The following is a 17,876-nucleotide window of genomic DNA, read 5'->3' on the forward strand; positions in this document are numbered from 1 at the left end:
ACTTTCTTTATTGCAACATGTTCTTCTATTTGCCTGCCTTTTAACACTGAATACGTTCATTATCTCAGACACATTTTTTCCTGGAGTTATTCCTTTATTCTTCCTGAGAAACTCTAGCCCCAGGCACATTCAGATGAACTATATATGACCATTTGCAGGATCTTTTAGAAGAAATTCTTGCATGGGGTAGGATAATAGTCTAAACCTCAGGTCTGCAAACTATGTCAAGCCTGTGGGCTGGATCCTATCCACTGTGGGTGTTTGTAAATAAAGTTTTATTGGAACACAGCCATGTCCATTTAGTAACCTATTGTCTGTAGCAGCTACAATGGCAGAATTGAGTATTTGAGACAGATTGTATGGCCCACAAAGTCAAAAATATTTAGTGTCTGGCCCATTAGAGAAAAAGTTTGCTAATTCCTGGTCTATACCCATAGTTCTCAGACCTGGCTGCAAGCTAGAATCTTTAAAAACTCGCTGCTTGGACCTCACCCCAAGAGATTTTGATAGAACTGGCCTTGGGTGGGACCAGGCTTTTTTTTTTTAAGCTTCCTAGGTGTTGAAATCCACTGGGCTAGACAGAGTGTGAATGGCCCTTGTAGCAGCAGGAATATGACTTTGTTTACTATCCTAGTTCCTAGGAGTTACTCAAAGTCTACATTGAAAGTCTTTCTGGGTGGCTAGGAAAGAGGCAGCGTTATCTCTGGTGAGAAAGTGCTGATCCACCCTGAGTTCTTGGATTAGGTGGTGGTGAAGCTTGACCTTATCAGCCATCAGTCTTGCCAGCATTCCTTCTGAGGCTCCAAGCCTGTCTCACAATGACTCTTCCATTGGTGCTCTCTCGGTTTTTTGTTGTTGTTGTTGTTGTTGCTGTTGAGACAGGATCTTGCTCTGTTGCCCAGGCTGGAGTGTGGTAGCGTGATCTTGGCTCACTGCAGCCTCAACCTCCCAGGCTCAGGCGATTCTCCTACCTCAGCCTCTTGAGTAGCTGAAACTCCAGATGTGCGCCACCATACCTAGCTAATTTTGGTACTTTTTGTAGAGATGGGGTTTTACCATGTTGCCCAGGCTGGTCTCAGATTCCTGGACTCAAGAGATCTGCCCGCCTCCACCTCCCAAAGTGCTGGGATTACAGATGTGAGCCAACGCACCCGGCCTCATTGGGGCTCTCGCTGTTGAAGGATTTCTCATTTGCTGTCTTGGTTAGGAACAGGGCTACAGGCAATCCATTCCAATTCAACCTTTTGTTTTCCTTCACACACGCATGTTGGAGCAGGCAGGAGAAAAAAGGATCATGGAGCATTTTTCCCGTGTATTAGTCAGCAAGCCAGATTTTGAAGGTTGCAGCAAAGCACATGTGTTTCCTGAGAAATAATCCCCTAGTCTGTCCTGGAGGGAGAATTCCTGGTTAGGATTTGGTGGCATCTTGGGTTACTTCTGTAGATCACCCCCAGGTGGCCTTACTTGATTGTTTTTGGTCTTTTGCTTATATTGCCTTAAAAAAAACCCATCCTGCCCGCTTTGTTGGCGCCTTGCGTATTTCTCCATGTGCCTCTCTGGTAGATAGTACCTGTCAACCTGGAACCTGTCAGGGCTTGTCGGCCTTTTGCCCAGAGTCATTCTTGGCTCCCTTGAGCAACTCCTGACAGTGCTGATCCCTGGAGGCCTACACCTGGTCCTAAGGAGCAACCTGCTCCAGAGGATGTCTTTGAAGAAGGACTGCTGGTCTTTTAAAGCATGTCTTGTCTCTGGGGTGACCTTAGGTACCCATAGCTCAGAAGACGCCTGTACATAAGAGAGACAAAGACAAACAGACTCATGGACACACACATTTCCCCTTTCAGTAATGTGTCAAACTGAAATCCAGAGTTAAGTACTGGGGTTTGCAGCATTTTGAGTCCTAAATACACAGGTCAAGTTCACCTGTTGGGTGGTGGGCACTGGGGAGCTGGAGGACCGTTTCTTCTTCTGGGAAAGCTAGCCCAATTAAAGGATCTTTGGCAGCTGACCCACCGGAGCCCAGATTCTAGACATGAAGCCCTCTGTGAATGATGGCATAATGTATTATAGATCAAGTCACTACAAACTCAGTCTTTTAATCTATAAAATGGGCAAGGACACATAAGTATCATTTCACCTTCACAAAGATTTTATGAGAATAGATTAAATAAATGTGAAAGGCACCCTGTAATAGCAAGGTATAATAATTTACATTGCTGTGGTCCAGCTAGGCTATAACCTTGTTATTGTATTATCTGAGGCAATGTTATATGCCTGAGCAGACTCCATATGCTATTTAATAGCTCTGCCCACTTAACTCTTCAAGAGAGAAGAAAGCTTCAGAGGTGAAAGTCTGGTCTTTAGCATAAACCTCGAGATTGGAGACATGTCTTAATAGAGGAAGATACTCCGTTTATAAATGTTGTGGAAGGCCGGGCACGGTGGCTCACTCCTGTAATCCCAGCACTTTGGGAGGCTGAGGCGGGTGGATCACTTGAGGTCTGGAGTTCCAGACCAGTCTGGCCAACGTGGCAAAACCCCATCTCTACTAAAAATACAAAAAATTAGCCGGGTGTGGTGGCGGCGCCTGTAATCCCAGCTACTTGGGAGGCTGAGGCAGGAGAATCGCTTGAACCCAGGAGGTGGAGGCTGCAGTGAGCTGAGATCACACCACTGTGCTCTGGCTTGGGTGACAGAGTGAGACCCTGTCTCCAAAAGAAAAGAAGTGTTGTGTAGTACACGCTGTTATGAGGTCTGGAGTCCTGATCTGTTCTTGGACTCTGTAAATGGTTCTAGTAGTCTTATTGGCAGATCTGAGGAACTGAGAATTTTATTTATAAATTGAATTACATTATTAAAAGTTACGCCAGTGTTCACAACCATCCTTAGTATTTGAAGATAAAATGTATTCACTGTGTTAGTTACTTGAGTAGACTTTTCCCTTATCCCAGTCCTGGAATTTTATAATTTTATAGAGACCATAGCAAAAGTAACATGAATGGGATCCATATAATTACAAGGTATTCTGTCACTTATGATGGTTTCAGCTGCAGCAGAGAAGACTAATTCTCATGGGCCTAGACAATAAGAAAATTCATTGTCACATAGCAGAGTCCTCTGGAGGTGGGGTGGGATTCCCCATAGGTGGATTCAGTGACTCAGTGGAGTCATTGGTTTGTCAGTTTCCCCCTCTAGGAGTGGATACATGCTGAGTCTCTTGGGGAGAGGTAGCTACCCAACACTTCCGGGGTTCTGGTACTTAGGAAGGAGAAATGGGGGAAGGTTGCTGTGTAGATGTCCAACAGTATCCAAGACACCTCCCCTGCGTATTTCAAGTCTCTTTGCTAATTTTGCTTATGAAACTGCATAGACAGAGAAAGATTGGTACAGATTTTTTTTTTTTTTTTTTTTTTGAGACAGAGTCTTGCTCTGTCGCCAGGCTGGAGTGCAGTGGCATGATCGCGGCTCACTGCAACCTCCGCCTCCTGGGTTCAAGCAATCCTCCTGCCTCAGCCTCCTTGAGTAGCTGGGATTACAGGCACCTGCCACCACACCCAGCTAATTTTTGTAATTTTAGTAGAGATGGGGTTTCACCATTTTGGCCAGGATGGTCTCGATCTCTTGACCTCGTAATCCGCCCGGCTCGGCCTCCCAAAGTGCTGGAATTAGAGGCGTGAGCCACGGCGCCTGACTGGTACTAATGTTTAGCATTGCAGTGAACTTTGTTGAACTTTGGTGGTAGGCTTACTTTCTACCCTTAATGGGAAAGATCCCAGGTGATAACTCTTGGGCTTGTGTTCCTCCCACTGCAAGTTGACAAGTTGACACATGTGTTGTAGTGTTGTAAGCCAGGATTCAGCAAGCCCTAACCTCATAGCCTCATTTGCATATTATCTCTATCCGAAGTGAAAGAAGGCCTTTAAGCTCAGATCTGGGAAACTTAAAGTCCCAGGAGTTTAATATGGAGATGTTTTCTATAAGTTATTTCTGCCTTTTAAGGACATTGTTGGAGATGTTGCTTTCATTACTGATTTTAAATGAAACCAAAGAGTCAGGCAAGATGGAAGATGCAGGATTTGGAAATAGGCAGTCTTGTCTAAGAAAGAATTGTTTGTAAAATATTTTACTCCATGTCTTTGAGAGATCATGAGTCTAAGAAAATTGGAGATAAAGTTGGCAAACATTTAGCTCTTCCAGTTGTTTATTTCCAGTAGATTCTGTTGTTTGAAATTCTGACTGAATGGGACTTAAATAGTAGATTTTCCATAGAACTGTTATTAAAATAGGAGATCCAACTGCTCAAATGAACTTTGGATGTGGTTCTAATTGAGGTTTGAAGTAATTGTGCTGTTGAAGCTACTCAATGGTGTTGAGCCATCCTTTGCAGTACATAGTCCACAAATGATTTTGAATTGGTTTCTCGTTGTTGGCACCTGAGTTATCTGAATGACAGCCAGCCTTTGATTCTCAGATCAAAGGCGTTAAAGAAAGGACTCCGTCCCTGCAGATGTGTCTTCTGAGCAGGTGATGTTAATGACAATACTGGGAGGCAGAGGGCACCAGAGTGGGGTGGTTCACAGATGAAGACAGACCAGCATTCCACTAGCTAAGCAGGAGAAGGGAAGCCATGCAGCAGTGGTATAGAGCCCATGGCTTCAGAAACCTAAAGAAAGGAGGCAGAAGCATCAAGAAAAAGCACCGCAGAGCGGTGGATGGGGTGGTAGAAATTAGGAATAGCCACTCGCTGCTCCAGCTTCCGTAACACTGGAAAAAGCTTGCAGCTCTCTGTGTGCACAGAAATTTGCTGACTGTGCCTAGCGTGTAAACAGCTCTGTGGCTCTTACTCATCCCTAGGTATTGGTTACTCACGATAATGATGCCATGTCTGTAAAAAGACTTTAAATCATATACACTGCACTGTTTAGGAAAGCATTGAGGTATGTGATGTCTTTTAGCTAAACATTCATCAAAACAAGTTATTAGAGTAAAAGCATGAGTGCCTCACTTCAGTTTCTGGGACAAACAACTTGGGGGCCCATCTTTTTTCTCAAGCCTGCCAGATCCTGACGTATTACTAGAAATCTTTTTTATTTTACAAATTTCTAATGTTTTTTTCCTTTCTTGTGTCAAAAATTGTTCATCTGGAGAATATAAGTGTGAAGAAAATAAAAATAAAATCATTTTTAATGCAGCCATTGAGAATAACTGCAGTTAACTTTTTGGTTCTATCTTTCCAGTGAAGTCTGTGTGTGTGTGTTTTAAAAGAAAGTAAAAGTAGGTTCATACTGCAAGTACTATTCACGTATTAAGTACAGTTTCCTATGTCATAATCACACCTCTTCCCCCCCACCCCGCCCCCCCACTGTGTCTATATGGTGTTTAACTGTGGTAGTTTTATAGTAGAACTAAACAGAGTTTTGATTGACCTACAGCCATGTATTTTATTATATGGGATCCTATAGAAAGTCCTGATGCAAATATCAAACATCAGGAAGATTTGAGGATGTTAAATGTCAATTCTTTAGGAGCCAGTGACCACTTGTAAATCAGAGATTTAGAGTCCTTTAATGCAGTAAATCAGAAGTTCCTTGTGTGTATGTATTTTGAAGGATCCATTATAAAATAAAATATTTTCTTTCTATTTAGCATTCTCTGGATATTCAACAAATACAAAGTATGACCCACACCAAATTAAAGCAGAAATAGCAAGTCGTCGGGATAGGGTGAGTAAAACCGCTGTTTTTACAACCAGGTGGATGGAAGCCTGGGGCCTTACAGCCTAGGCCGCTGGTGTTCTACTCTGGTTGACTCCTCCTGGAGGGATCGCTAGCAGTGTTAGACTGGAGGAGTTCTGAGGGTTCTGATGCTTTTCCCTGGTGACCCCTGAATTATCTATGTGCTACCATGTTTCGTCTCTTCAGACCCTTGTCTTGGTTGTCTGGGAAGGGGAACACTTTTGTTGCATTTGGGACAAAGCACAAGAAACATCTTGGCAATGAAGCCTGCTCCTCTCTTGGTGTGTCATTCCCTGAATCAGGGTGTATCTTTTAGTGCAGTGGCTCTCAAATTTTAGCACAGCTAAGAAAAATACCTGGGAGCTTGTTCAAAGTGCGAGCTTCCAGGCCTAGCCCCTGAGTTTTGACGTGGGCCTGGAGCGAGTCCCAGAATCTGTTTAAAGAAGGACTCCAGGAGCCATTGAGTTTCAGGTAGTCAGAGAGCTCGCTTCTGGACACAAAGTTTCATGTGCGGGGTCTGAGAGGAGTGGGTAGAAGGAAAGATGAAGAATGTGTTACAAAAGTTGCCAGTTGTAATGTGGAAACCTTGAAAATGCAAATAGTTGCTGGTTCCCCACTTGGGTAAGAGTCTGTCAACAATCTGGGATTTTTGTATCTAAGCACAGCAGGTCTTCTAGAAAGGCTGCTTCTTATGCATGTGAATGGAAGTTTATAGTGAGAATAGATGATCTTATGAACTGCAAGCTGAGTAGAAACTCAGATGACAGTGCTAATAACAACTGTAGAAATCATTCTGCACAGCTGGTTTTTGGGAAAAAAAATGTGATTTGTCTTTAGCTTTCCAGATTAAAACGAGAGCTGACCCAGATGAAGCAGGAACTGCAGTACAAAGAAAAGGGGGTGGAGACCCTGCAAGAGTGAGTTGCCTGGACACTTGTCCCAAAGCTTCATGCCCTTCACTTTCATGCCTTTATTTATGCTCATGATTTTCCAATGCTAACTTCAGAATCTCTCTTTTCCTTGAAGATATTTCGTTGCTTTAAATGGAAATACTTGGGAAACAAGACCTTTATTTTTATGTTTATGCACGTTTACTATAGCTGTGCAAGACACTCATGGCTAGTTACATTTAAATTTGACTTTTTCTTAGTTTTAGTCTTTTAAATTTTTTGTTCTAAAATTGACATTTAAAGTAAAAGAAAATTAAAAGTTTAGTTTCCCAGTCTCAGTAGTCACATCAGAAGTACTCAGTAGTGACATGTGGCTAGTGCAGGTTTTCTCCACCACTTAGCACTAGTGGGATTTGGGGCTGGATCATTCTTGTCTTGGGGGGACTATCCTATGCACTGTAGAATTGTCTTGTCTTGGCCAGGCCTGGTGGCTCACGCCTGTAATCCCAACACTTTGGGAGGCCAAGGCGCGCAGATCACCTGAGGTCAGGAGTTCAAGAGCAGCCTGGCCAACACGGTGAAACCCCATCTCTACTAAAAATACAAACATTAGCCAGGCGTGGTGGTGCATGCCTGTAATCCCAGCTACTCGGGAGGCTGAGGCACAAGAATCGCTTGGCGGGCACCTGTCATCCCAGCTATTCGGGAGGCTGAGGCAGGGAGAATCGCTTGAACCTGGGAGGCCGAAGTTGCAGTGAGCCGAGATTGCGCCATTGCACTCCAGCTTGGGCGACAGAGCGAGACTGTCTCTCAAAAACAAACAAACAAACAAAAACACAAAGAATGTTGTCTTTACTCTTTACCCGCTAGATGCCAGTAGCACCTTCCACCTGTATTGTGACAACCAATATTGTTTCTAGACATTGCCAAGTGTCCCCTAAAGAACACATTTGCTCCCAGTTGAGAACCACCGTGCTGGTGGCTACTGTATTGAACACCACAGGTGACAGATTTCCATCATCACGGAAAGCTCCTTTGGATATTCCAGTCTGTAGGTCTTCCTCCTGTTCTCATTTTTACAATAAGAACTTTATCCCTACTAAGAGATTGGGGATGAATTGTTTACAATTAGTGAGCTGTATCAAGTCTGCAGGTTTCATGAACTAAAGGTGGTGTTTGAGAAATGGCGCTGGTGTGGGTCTGAAGGTTTGCTGAGCCATTCTCTCCATTCACTGGCTTTCCTTGCTGAACTTGCACATGTACCTCACGCCTTCTGCACCTACTTTTCTCATCTGCAAATGGTGATTGTTTTAGGCAGCTCGGGCTGCTATGACAAATACCATAGACTGGGTGACTTGAACAGCAGATATTTGTTTCTCACAGTTCTGGAGGCTGGAGGTCCAATATTTGGTTCCTGGTGAGGGCCCGATTCCTGATATGCAGATGACCATCTTGTCGCAGTTTCCTCTCATGGCTAAGAGAGCAAAAACTCTGTTCTCTCTTCCTTTTCCTAATCCCATCATGGGGTCCCACCCTGTGACCTCATCTAACCCTAATCACCTCCCAAAGGCCCCACCTTCAAATGCCATCACATTAGAGGGTAAGGCTGCAACATAAGAATTTGGAGGACACACAAACACACAGTCCATAACAGCAATCACTGTGCTCAGTTATACTGAGGACAGCACCAGCACCTGGTACATGCCCAGCCCGAAACAATTAGCCCAACTCTGTGTGGTTACTGTTACTGACGCAGGTGGGCACCATGTTGCCGTCTTTCATCCTGCATGCAGACGCATGAGGTGACACACGTGACTGCAGCACTGCTCTTTATGGGGAGGTAATAAAGGAATGTGAGGTACAGATGTAATTATCTACCATTACCCAGCTATGTGTTTGTGTGCATTTTGGATCTACAGTCAGAGCTTCCTTTTATTAACCCTAGTTAGTATTAGTACAGCTTCTTCTTTAGTTTTTTTTTTTTTTTTTTTTTTTTTAAGACAGAGTCTTGCTCTCGTCGCCCAGGCTGGAGTGCAGTGGTGTGATCTTGGCTCACTGCAACCTCCCCCTCCCAGGTTCAAGTGATTCTCGTGCCTCAGTCTCCCCAGTAACTGGGATTGCAGGTGCCCGCCACCACGCCTGGCTAATTTTTGTATTTTAGTAGAGATGGGGTTTTGCCACATTTGCCAGGCTGGTTTCCAACTCCTGACCTCAGGCGATCTGCCCGCCTCGGCCTCCCAGAGTGCTGGGATTACAGGCATGAGCCACCGTGCCCGGCCTCTTCTTTAGTTTTGTCTTAAGCAAATCAAGCTTCTTTTCCAACTAACCGGCTGCTGGTTTTGTCATTCATGTGGTGCATAGGCCAGAGTGCTTTCCAAATGCACCGACGTGTGTTTTGTCCTTTTAGCCCCCAGCTCCAGCCAGCCTCCAGATACTCCAACACCTCCTCAGATGCGACTGTGTGTGCTGTGGCAGTGTCATCCTGTGTCACTTTGGCTAAGGTGGTGGATAAAGAATAAGCAGAAACAAATCATTTGATTTGTGACAGGTCACCAAAAGTTATTAGGACTACCTAGTTGGATTTGAGGTGAATTTTCTACCTTCATTAGGCCACACTGTAGCTGTCTCTCATTGCGATACAGTGTCTGTGGACAATATGTAGTTTTTTTGTTTTTGTTTTTTTTTTTTTTTGAGATGGGGAGTCTTTGTCACCCAGGCTGGAGTGCAGTGGTGCAATCTTGGCTCGCTGTAACCTCCATTTCCTGGGTTCAAGCAGTTCTCCTGTCTTAGCCTCCCAAGTAGCTGGGATTACAGGCACACGCCACCATGCCCAGCTAATTTTTATATTTTTAGTAGAGACCGGGTTTCACCATGTTGGTCAGGCTGGTCTCGAACTCCTGACCTCAGGTGATCCGCCTGCCTCAGCCTCCCAAAGTGCTGGGATTACAGGCATGAGCCACCACGCCCGGCCCAGTATGTGGTTTTAATGTTAGTCATTGTGTGTGCCGGAGGTTGCAGTTAATGTCATTCTCATTTGCAGCTCTGAGGAAGGTGACTGGGGTTCAGGAAGAGTCTGAGTTTGCTCAGGATCCCTGAGCATCAGCAGGGAGCCACGTCTGGCACTTCCCTCATGGCCATGGTTTCTGTAGTGGGTTGCTGGGCTCAGCGCCCGTTGCTTTGCCTTGCCTCCATCGTTCTGGTGAACTCCATTTCCTTATTTGAAGACAAAGGCCATATAGCAGTGTCAGCTGTAGACGGACTGATTTAGAAACTAAAACGTACTGCTGACTGAGAAAACCCCCTTCTCCTTAGCATGGCTAGGATGTGAATTCATCTTTTGTAGTTGCAGTGGTTTCAAGAATAGGAAAAGGCAGCCTCTGTTTCCCTAGGGGCATTAGACAGAGAAGCAGGAGCCAGAATAACTAGAATTTTAACTTCACACCTGCGGCCAAAACGGAGCGCAAGTTGTGCTCCTGGAAGAGAGGCGGGCCAGTGCTGTTTGGATTGTCTTTCTGCTTTCATTATCAAGATCCCACGCTTGGGAACAGCAATTGTAAACTTGCCACTTGCCAAGGGGAGGCTCCTCCTGCCTGCCTGAGCCAAGGGGAGGCTCCTTCTCCTTGCCAGAGCTCATGAGAATACCCGCCCTCCCCCTGGAGGCCAAGGAGTGGCCTGGGGAAGGCTCTGGACCTGGCCTTGGTCCTGAGGGGACCACCCCACCTCATGCCTGACCAGGGGCAAGTCAGCTTTCAGGAGGGAGCTGCCCAGAGCTGTTGTTTAATGGGCACGTTGCCTTGGCTCTGTCTGACGCTGCGTTGTTACTGTGCATGTTTACTTTATTCTGGGACAGACACAGCCTCACAGGAAGAAGAGAAAACACAGGCACCCGTGCCACTCTTAAAATATTTTTGTAAGTGAAAGATAATCTGGTAGCCTTTCTCTGAGTTCCACAGCTTATGAGATGAAAACAGCCTCATTATTTTTCTGGTATTGAACATTGGGTGTTTATGTTTGGATCGAATCATGCAAATGTGTATTTTTTTAATTGAGAAATTTTGGAAGGCCTTTTCAAGCATTGAAAATGTGATTACCTCATCTCTACTGGGAAATCCTGACTATACGTACAGATAGCACGTGAGCTGTTATACCTAAACATGAAGCATCTCTGATTTTATCACCAACATTGCTTAAGGCAGTGGCCTGAGATTTTCCTCCAGAAAATTTCCTGCTGTTCTTGCTTCCCAGAATATCCAATGTATTCTTTTCCAGAGCACCTCACTAGGAGTTTGGCTGCTTATAACATTTTAAGCTTGTCTTGTTTATCTTGGTGAATTTCCTGGCTAGCAAGGAAATTCATCATTACACTTGGGTCCAAGTAAGGAAAAAAGAACCTTTTGTATTTTACTTTAAATCTATATATGTTGTTGATTGTTGTAGAGAGGAATTGGCCACAGATATGTTCGCTGGGTTAATGATAGAATATGTACACAGATGTGTGTTTTATATGTATCTATGTGAAGTGTACACATGTAAGCTTTTAATGATGGAAAATATCAAACACAAAAGCAGAGAGAATAGTATACTGAAACCCTCCTGTACCCCTCACCCCATTTAACCTGCACAATTGCCAATCTTGTTTTGGTGGTGACCCCACCCCATCTGCTAAGCTCTCACGGCCTTATTGAAGCAAATGCCAGAATCCCATTTAATCCATAAATATGTCTCCTAAAGTTATGGACTCCTTTTGAAAATAACTCTAATCCCTGTACCCCATTTACTAGGCATCTTGTGTCCAGTGAGCTCTTGCATTTCTTCAGGTGTTTGGGTCCAGTTTGGGCCACAGAGTGCCTTTGGTTGATGTGTCTCTTACGTCTTTTCTTTTCTACTCTCCCTCCTTTTTTTCCCCTGACAGCTTATTTGTTGGAGAAAGTAATTTGGTTGTCCTATAGAATTTCCCTAATGTTGGGTTTTGCTGCTGAAATTCACATGATGTCATTGAACGTGTTCCTCTGTCCCTTGTTATTTATGCAAATGGGCGTAATAGTTTGAGAGGCTTGATCTGATTCAAGTTGGATTTCTTTTCTTTTTTTAGTAAGAATGTTTTTAGGTGGTGGTGTTACTTCCATCAGGAGGCACCACTCTGTGCTTGTTTCTTTTTGTGGTGTGAAGATGATCAGTAGGTTCTGGCCTTGTTAGCCCAATGCTTTGATTTATATTAATAACATTTCTCGTCAGCTTTTTACCTAAGTTGTGGATGTGTATCTTCCAGGATAAGTTCCTGAAAGCGGGCTTGGTAGGTTAAAGGGTGAATGTATTTGTTGTATTATAGGTTGTATTTCTTATCTGAAATGCTTAGGACCAGAAGTGTTTTGAATTTCAGGTTTTTTTTTTTTCTTTTGGTTTTGGAATATTTGCATTATACTTACTGGTTCAGTATCCCTCATCCAAAAATCTGAAACCTGAAATGCTTCACTGGTCATTTGCTTTGAGTGTCATGTCAACGCTTAAAAAGTTTCAGATTTTGAAGCACTTTGGATTTCAGATTTTCAGATTAGGGATACTCAGCTTGTATTAGATATGGCCAAATTCCTTTGCTGAGGGGTTGCACCGTTTTGCCTTCCTACCACTAACATATGAGTGTTCTCGTTTCCTGTGACTTTGCCAACAGGATGTGTTGATAAGCATTTGCATTTTTGCCAGTCCCATAGGTGAGAGATAGTATCTCAGTGTAGTTTCAATTTGCATTTTTCTTGAGGCCTTTTATAAAAGTCTTCAGAAAATAGGAGCACCATTTACAATGACTAATTAAAGTTTACAGAAAAATTGAGCTTTTCCAGTGAAAGATCCCCTGGACTCTGTTGCCCTAAAGTTTCTGAAACGTTTTGGAAAAATTACCTTACTGTAACTTACTACTAGTGTCCAGAGGCAAAGGGAAGACTCAGGACCAGGACATGTGCAATGTTTCCCAACTGGGTGACGTGTGTGAACGGACCAAGTGCACCAATAGATGTGGGCAAATTCCCCTCTCCAGCTCCTGCCTGGAGCTCTAGAATGTACCTTGTGTTATATATATATATATATATTTTTTTTTTGAGACGGAGTCTCACTCTGTGGCCCAGGCTGGAGTGCAGTGGCACGATCTTGGCTCACTGCAACCTCCGCCTCCCGGGTTCAAGTGATTCTCATGCCTCAGCCTCCTGAGTAGCTAGGACTACAGGTGCACACCACCATGCCCAGCTAATTTTTATACTTTTTTAGTAGAGACGGGGTTTCACCATGTTGCCCAGGCTGGTCTCGAACTTCTGGACTCAAGCCATCTGCCCGTCTCGGCCTCCCACAGTGTTGGGATTACAGGCGTGAGCCACTGCACCCGGCCCCTTATGTTAGATTCTGAGTGGTCCTGCAGCTGGGAAGCTCATTTAACATTGCCCTTCCCTGAGTTTCCTGCTCGTGTTATTGGAGCCTTTTCCTGCCATGATACCTATAATGTCCCTGAGCACTGGCTTGGTGGCAGAAGATGCTTTTGGGGAACACTGCCTGGCCACCTTGTCCATGGTGTGCTGTTTCTACACCCGGCCTCTGATCCTTCTCACAGCTTCCACCACCACGGCTCTGGGCCAAGCACTAATGTGAGTCTCCATCCTCACACAGTAGCCACGGGGTTCTTCCACAGCTAGTGCTCTCCTTGTGGTCCTTCCGTGGCTCTCTCTCACCTACAACACAAGCCAGACTCTACATAGACTGGCCCCCGGCCCTGCCTCATTTACCTCTAGTTTCACCTTTGAAAGGGATGTCCTGCCTTTACCGTGGGTACTTGGAGCTCCCTCTGCCTGGAATGCTCTTTCCCCCAGATTCTCACATGCCTGCTCCCCCACTTCCGTGGGCCTTTGCTTAGTGACATCTCAAGAGATCCTGGCTTAACCATACATCTAAAGATGTACTCTGTCACACTCTATCCCCAAACTCTGCTTCATTTTTTTTTTGAAAACATTTGTGACTGCCTGACCTAAGGATGTACTTTTCATTGTCTGTCTCCTTGGCTCGAATCGTGCTGCACGAAGACAAGGACTTGGCTTTGTTCGCCGCTTCATCCTGAGGACCCAGCCAGTTCTCAGCACAGGGTGGGGCTTGGGAGTGAATGCAGATTGCCCGGGTGCTGGGGGGAGTGGCTGAGGTTGCTGTTCCTGCCCGCTAGTAGCCATCACAGGGTCCACTTCTTTCTCGGACACTGGGACACTCTGAGTGAGGGCAGATGTTTCCTTGGCCAAAACTTTTGTCCCTGGGCTAGAGGACCTCAGAGAGGCCTCTAGACATTGTCCAGTCACCTTCTTGCCAACTGTCCTCTAGCACAGCATTCTCTTCTGCATTTTGTGTGATACTGTTTTGGCCTGGGTTTTAAGAAGTCCCATTATCACTGCTATTCAAATCACAGAAAGGGATGCTCACCAGATGTTCCACTAACTAGTTTCCATGAGGTACATTCTTAGCCACTAGGTGAGCCTCTGCTTCAAGACTTTTGATTTCTTGATTAACTTCCCAAATGGGGTGAAACCCATTTGTCTCCTTAAATATGAGCCACTACATCCTTCTAAGCATGCAATACCAGAATGAAGCATTACTACATATTAGAATTAGCATTTTCTGTCTGAAGGGATTTAGTAGTTTCAAGAAAGGGTGGGATTGTTCAGTTAGAACAGGCTTAAAGTAACGATCTCCCATTAGCATAGCACCTAAGGAACAGCCCACGCGAAAACCTCGGCAATGCTCAGATAACAGCGAAACGTACAGAAATGGGCTGGAAACAAAAAGAGCATTGTTCCTGGTTGTGGGACAGGTCTGGTGTTCCACACAGGTCTTGCTGTTGATAGAAAGCCGCCGGAAGCTTTCTGAGGTTCACCCAAGGCCCTCTGCCAGAGCTGCTGATAGAAAATGTAGAAGTTGTAACAAACCTTTCCATTCTTCTGGGTTGTAATCTGTGGTATTAACACAGAATATCTTTAGAGGGCTGGCAGCTCTTTCCTTCAAGATGTGGGGTTAAGAAGTTATGTGGTTTTACTCTTATTTTTACTAGTGCAGTTCTCTTGACATCTTAAATTGAACAACCAATATGGAAATTTTAGGGTGGCAGGAGATAGAGGTTGACAATAAACATCTCTAAAATGCCTTTTCCATTGTGCTAGGTTCCTCATCTGAAGCTGTATCTTCTTCTTTTCTCTCCAACCCATTTCTTTCAAAAGCACACCATAAAGAGCACCAGTTTACTTTGGGATGACATTTGACTGGTTATATGGGTGGCCTTCAGGTTTGACACAATGGGCATTTAGAGGCCTTGACTTTGAATATATTGCGAACCTGGTGATGGAGCAGACAAGTCCTGGTGTGGGGGGCCTTGGCTGTGAACTTCACTTTGCCTGTTACTGGCTGTGTGACCCTCAGCAAATCACTTAACGTCCCTGAAGCTGAATGCAAAATGTAGAGGGTGCAAAAGTAAAGACTGTGAGTCTGTGCACTGAATTTTGATTTCATACTGCATAATAACTTATGTCCTTGTTTAGTCTCCTTGAGCAGTTACCACTTTTCTATCATTTTATTTGTGATGTATGGTAAAGGCACTGTCTTGCACTCTTAATTAAAATTAAGACCAGAATAAGGCAGTTCTTTGGCAGTCACAGATCTTATGATTTTTTAAATGAACTGGAATACATCAATATTTTTAAAAAATACCAAATCATTGAGCACATCATCTACATTGGACCAAAGTTTTTTAGGGAAGTTTTAGAGAGAGAGAGTGTGCTCTCAAATAAATGAATTTTGCAGAAGTAAAAGAAGACATTTACTGTCCTTTGAATTTTTGTTGGATGAAAATGGATCACAATTGAAAAAATTGAGGTATTGTGAAGCTATGACAGCTAAGAAAGTATAAGGTAGCCCTTCCATGAATATCCCAGTGAGTTACGAGCAGTGAGTGAGAAGGCCAGCCATTTTGATGGAAGTGGGGCTGGTTTTGAGGGACAAACAAAAGAGTTTTGAAAATGTACAATGGGTTTATATGCCTACTGTCACCATTCTTGCTATTGGCTCCCACATTTTAGTAGCCACCAACTGGCCTGCTGGGACTGTGCTAGGAACTTTTTCTATTTTATTGCCAAATCTCCCGAGGACCCTCAGGTGATGTAGACTGTTAAAGTTTACCACCTTGATCATTTGGATGAACTGTTTCGTGAAAGAAGGGATTTAATGAGAGCAGAATAAAAAGAAAAAATATGCCCACAGCTCAAACTTTAGTTCATGCTCATTTATTTTAACTTTTGGCATGGAACACTCTATAGTTAAAGATATATGTACCTTTTAATAAAGATGTATAAATAAAGACTTCTGCTTTGTAGGAACAGACAAGGCAATGTGTATTTGAGAAACCTACAAGTCTGTAACAGCCATTATGGAAGTGCCTGCAGGGTCAGGACACGCTGGCATTTAGGAGTGTCATTATTCACCATGCACGGTGTGCCTCTATCTGCTCTCCTCGGGGCAGAACTCAGGACTAGTGTTTATAAATATTTTATTTGTAGCTGATGGCAATCACAGCAATGCTGCTGAGCCCCAGAGCCCTATTCAAAGGGAGTCAATGGCTTCCTGCTTGTGTTGTTTGCCCTCTTCCTAGGCCATGGATGCTGATAGCTCAGGTTGACTCTGGTGCCGAGTTTTGCTTGAGTTGTGACATATTTGGCAAGGAATTTGTTAATGATAATAAAATACCAGAGTTGGCAAGTTATTTACTTTTTCTCCCATGAGTAAGGAGATTCTGTGTTATCCTGATAATAACAGTCACCGCAAACACCATATGCCAGGCCTCCTGCCAAGCAAGCTCTTACCTTGCATTTTCTCATTAAATCTCATGCCCATCCCATGGGAGAAGTATTTTTAGTGTCCCCATTTGAGACAGGAAGAAACAGGTGGAAAGAGGGGAAGTGACTCACCCAGGTCCCACAGCCAGTGAGTGGCAGAGCTGGGTGCCACTCGCACCCACCAGCATGCCAGAGGTTCCTGTGAGCGGTAAGCAAGGGAGTTGGGGCTGGCAGTTAATGATCCAGGTTTTCAGGATAACATGGAGGGAAATATTAGAACCAGAACCTGTGAACTGGGAGACTCGGAACCTGAAAGAAGCCAGTTGCTTTCCAGAGAAGGAATTCATTCCACTCTGGACCAAAGTTTCTCAAGTTCCTTAGCCTTAGGGCTTCCCATGCTGGAGCCTCAGGTGTATGGGGATGTGACAAAGGACATGCTCCAGAGGCCACCTCCCTTTGAAGGCAGAACCGAGTCTTGTTTTGTTCTGTGCTCTGCGTCCAGCCCCAGACCCAGGCCTGGTGTGCACAGGAGCTGGCTGGGAGGATGGAAGCTTGGAGGAAAGGTGGGAGGAAGGAGGGAGGGAGGGACGTTGCCCTTTTCCCTGGATGAGTGTTTGGATTGAAGGAAAGAATTGAGGACTTGGTAGGAGAAAGAGTGAGTAATAAATTAGAACCAGAATGAAATCAGAGTTATAGGAGACAGAAAAGGTTTCCAGCTTTTGTACAAAGCACCATTATCGAAAGCTCACTACTTCTTGCTGTGTCCCATATATTCTCCCTGTACACAGATCTCATTCATATGTTTATTTAACAAAGATTTTGACCACTAACCTGGAGATAAACAAAACATGTCCTCTTTTCAGAGAGAGGAATTTATAGTCTCGGGAAATTACTCAAGCAAGCAATCTTGTTGTGCAATCATTAGCGGAGGATGTGGGCATCCCGTCTCGGACGTCTTCACCTGCCCAGGGTGCTCCTGAGCAAAGGGTGTTGTATCGACCAGAAGGAGGGACGCTTCCATGGGGTCTTTCTTTTTCTTAGCCAAAACATTACTTTAACTGTTTCCACCTTTCTATGAAGCTTTTGGGTTTTCGTAGTTGTATCTTTAATGGAATGCTAGGATCTCATGTGAAATGACATTGATTTTTCTGTTTTAACTAGGATTGATCGGAAGATGTCAAGTACTCACACCAGCTACAAACTGGATGAGGCACAGGCTATCATGAGTGAGCTCCGGACCATCAAGAAGGCCATTTGCACAGGCGAGAAGGAGAGGCGGGACCTGATGCATGTAAGCTGCCTGCCTGCTCATGTGTTTTATTTTAAGATGTTTTTAATATACTTATGTATTACATGTTATGTAGTTATTGTGTATATAACATATGTGTATATAATACACACACATG

At 44.3% G+C, this 17,876-nt stretch overlaps 1 protein-coding gene across 1 annotated transcript in view; it reads left to right on the forward strand.

Annotated features, from left to right (window-relative positions):
- Window positions 1-17,876, forward strand: part of WWC3 (WWC family member 3) — a 129,690-nt gene that overhangs the window by 58,137 nt on the left and 53,677 nt on the right. The window contains exons 4-6 of the mRNA XM_004063770.5: window positions 5,647-5,723; window positions 6,573-6,652; window positions 17,632-17,761. Of these exons, the coding sequence (XP_004063818.3) occupies window positions 5,647-5,723; window positions 6,573-6,652; window positions 17,632-17,761 (287 nt within the window). The remainder of the gene's footprint in view (window positions 1-5,646; window positions 5,724-6,572; window positions 6,653-17,631; window positions 17,762-17,876) is intronic.

The sequence above is a fragment of the Gorilla gorilla genome, chromosome X (assembly GCF_029281585.2).
Source record: "Gorilla gorilla gorilla isolate KB3781 chromosome X, NHGRI_mGorGor1-v2.1_pri, whole genome shotgun sequence".
NCBI lineage: Eukaryota > Metazoa > Chordata > Mammalia > Primates > Hominidae > Gorilla > Gorilla gorilla.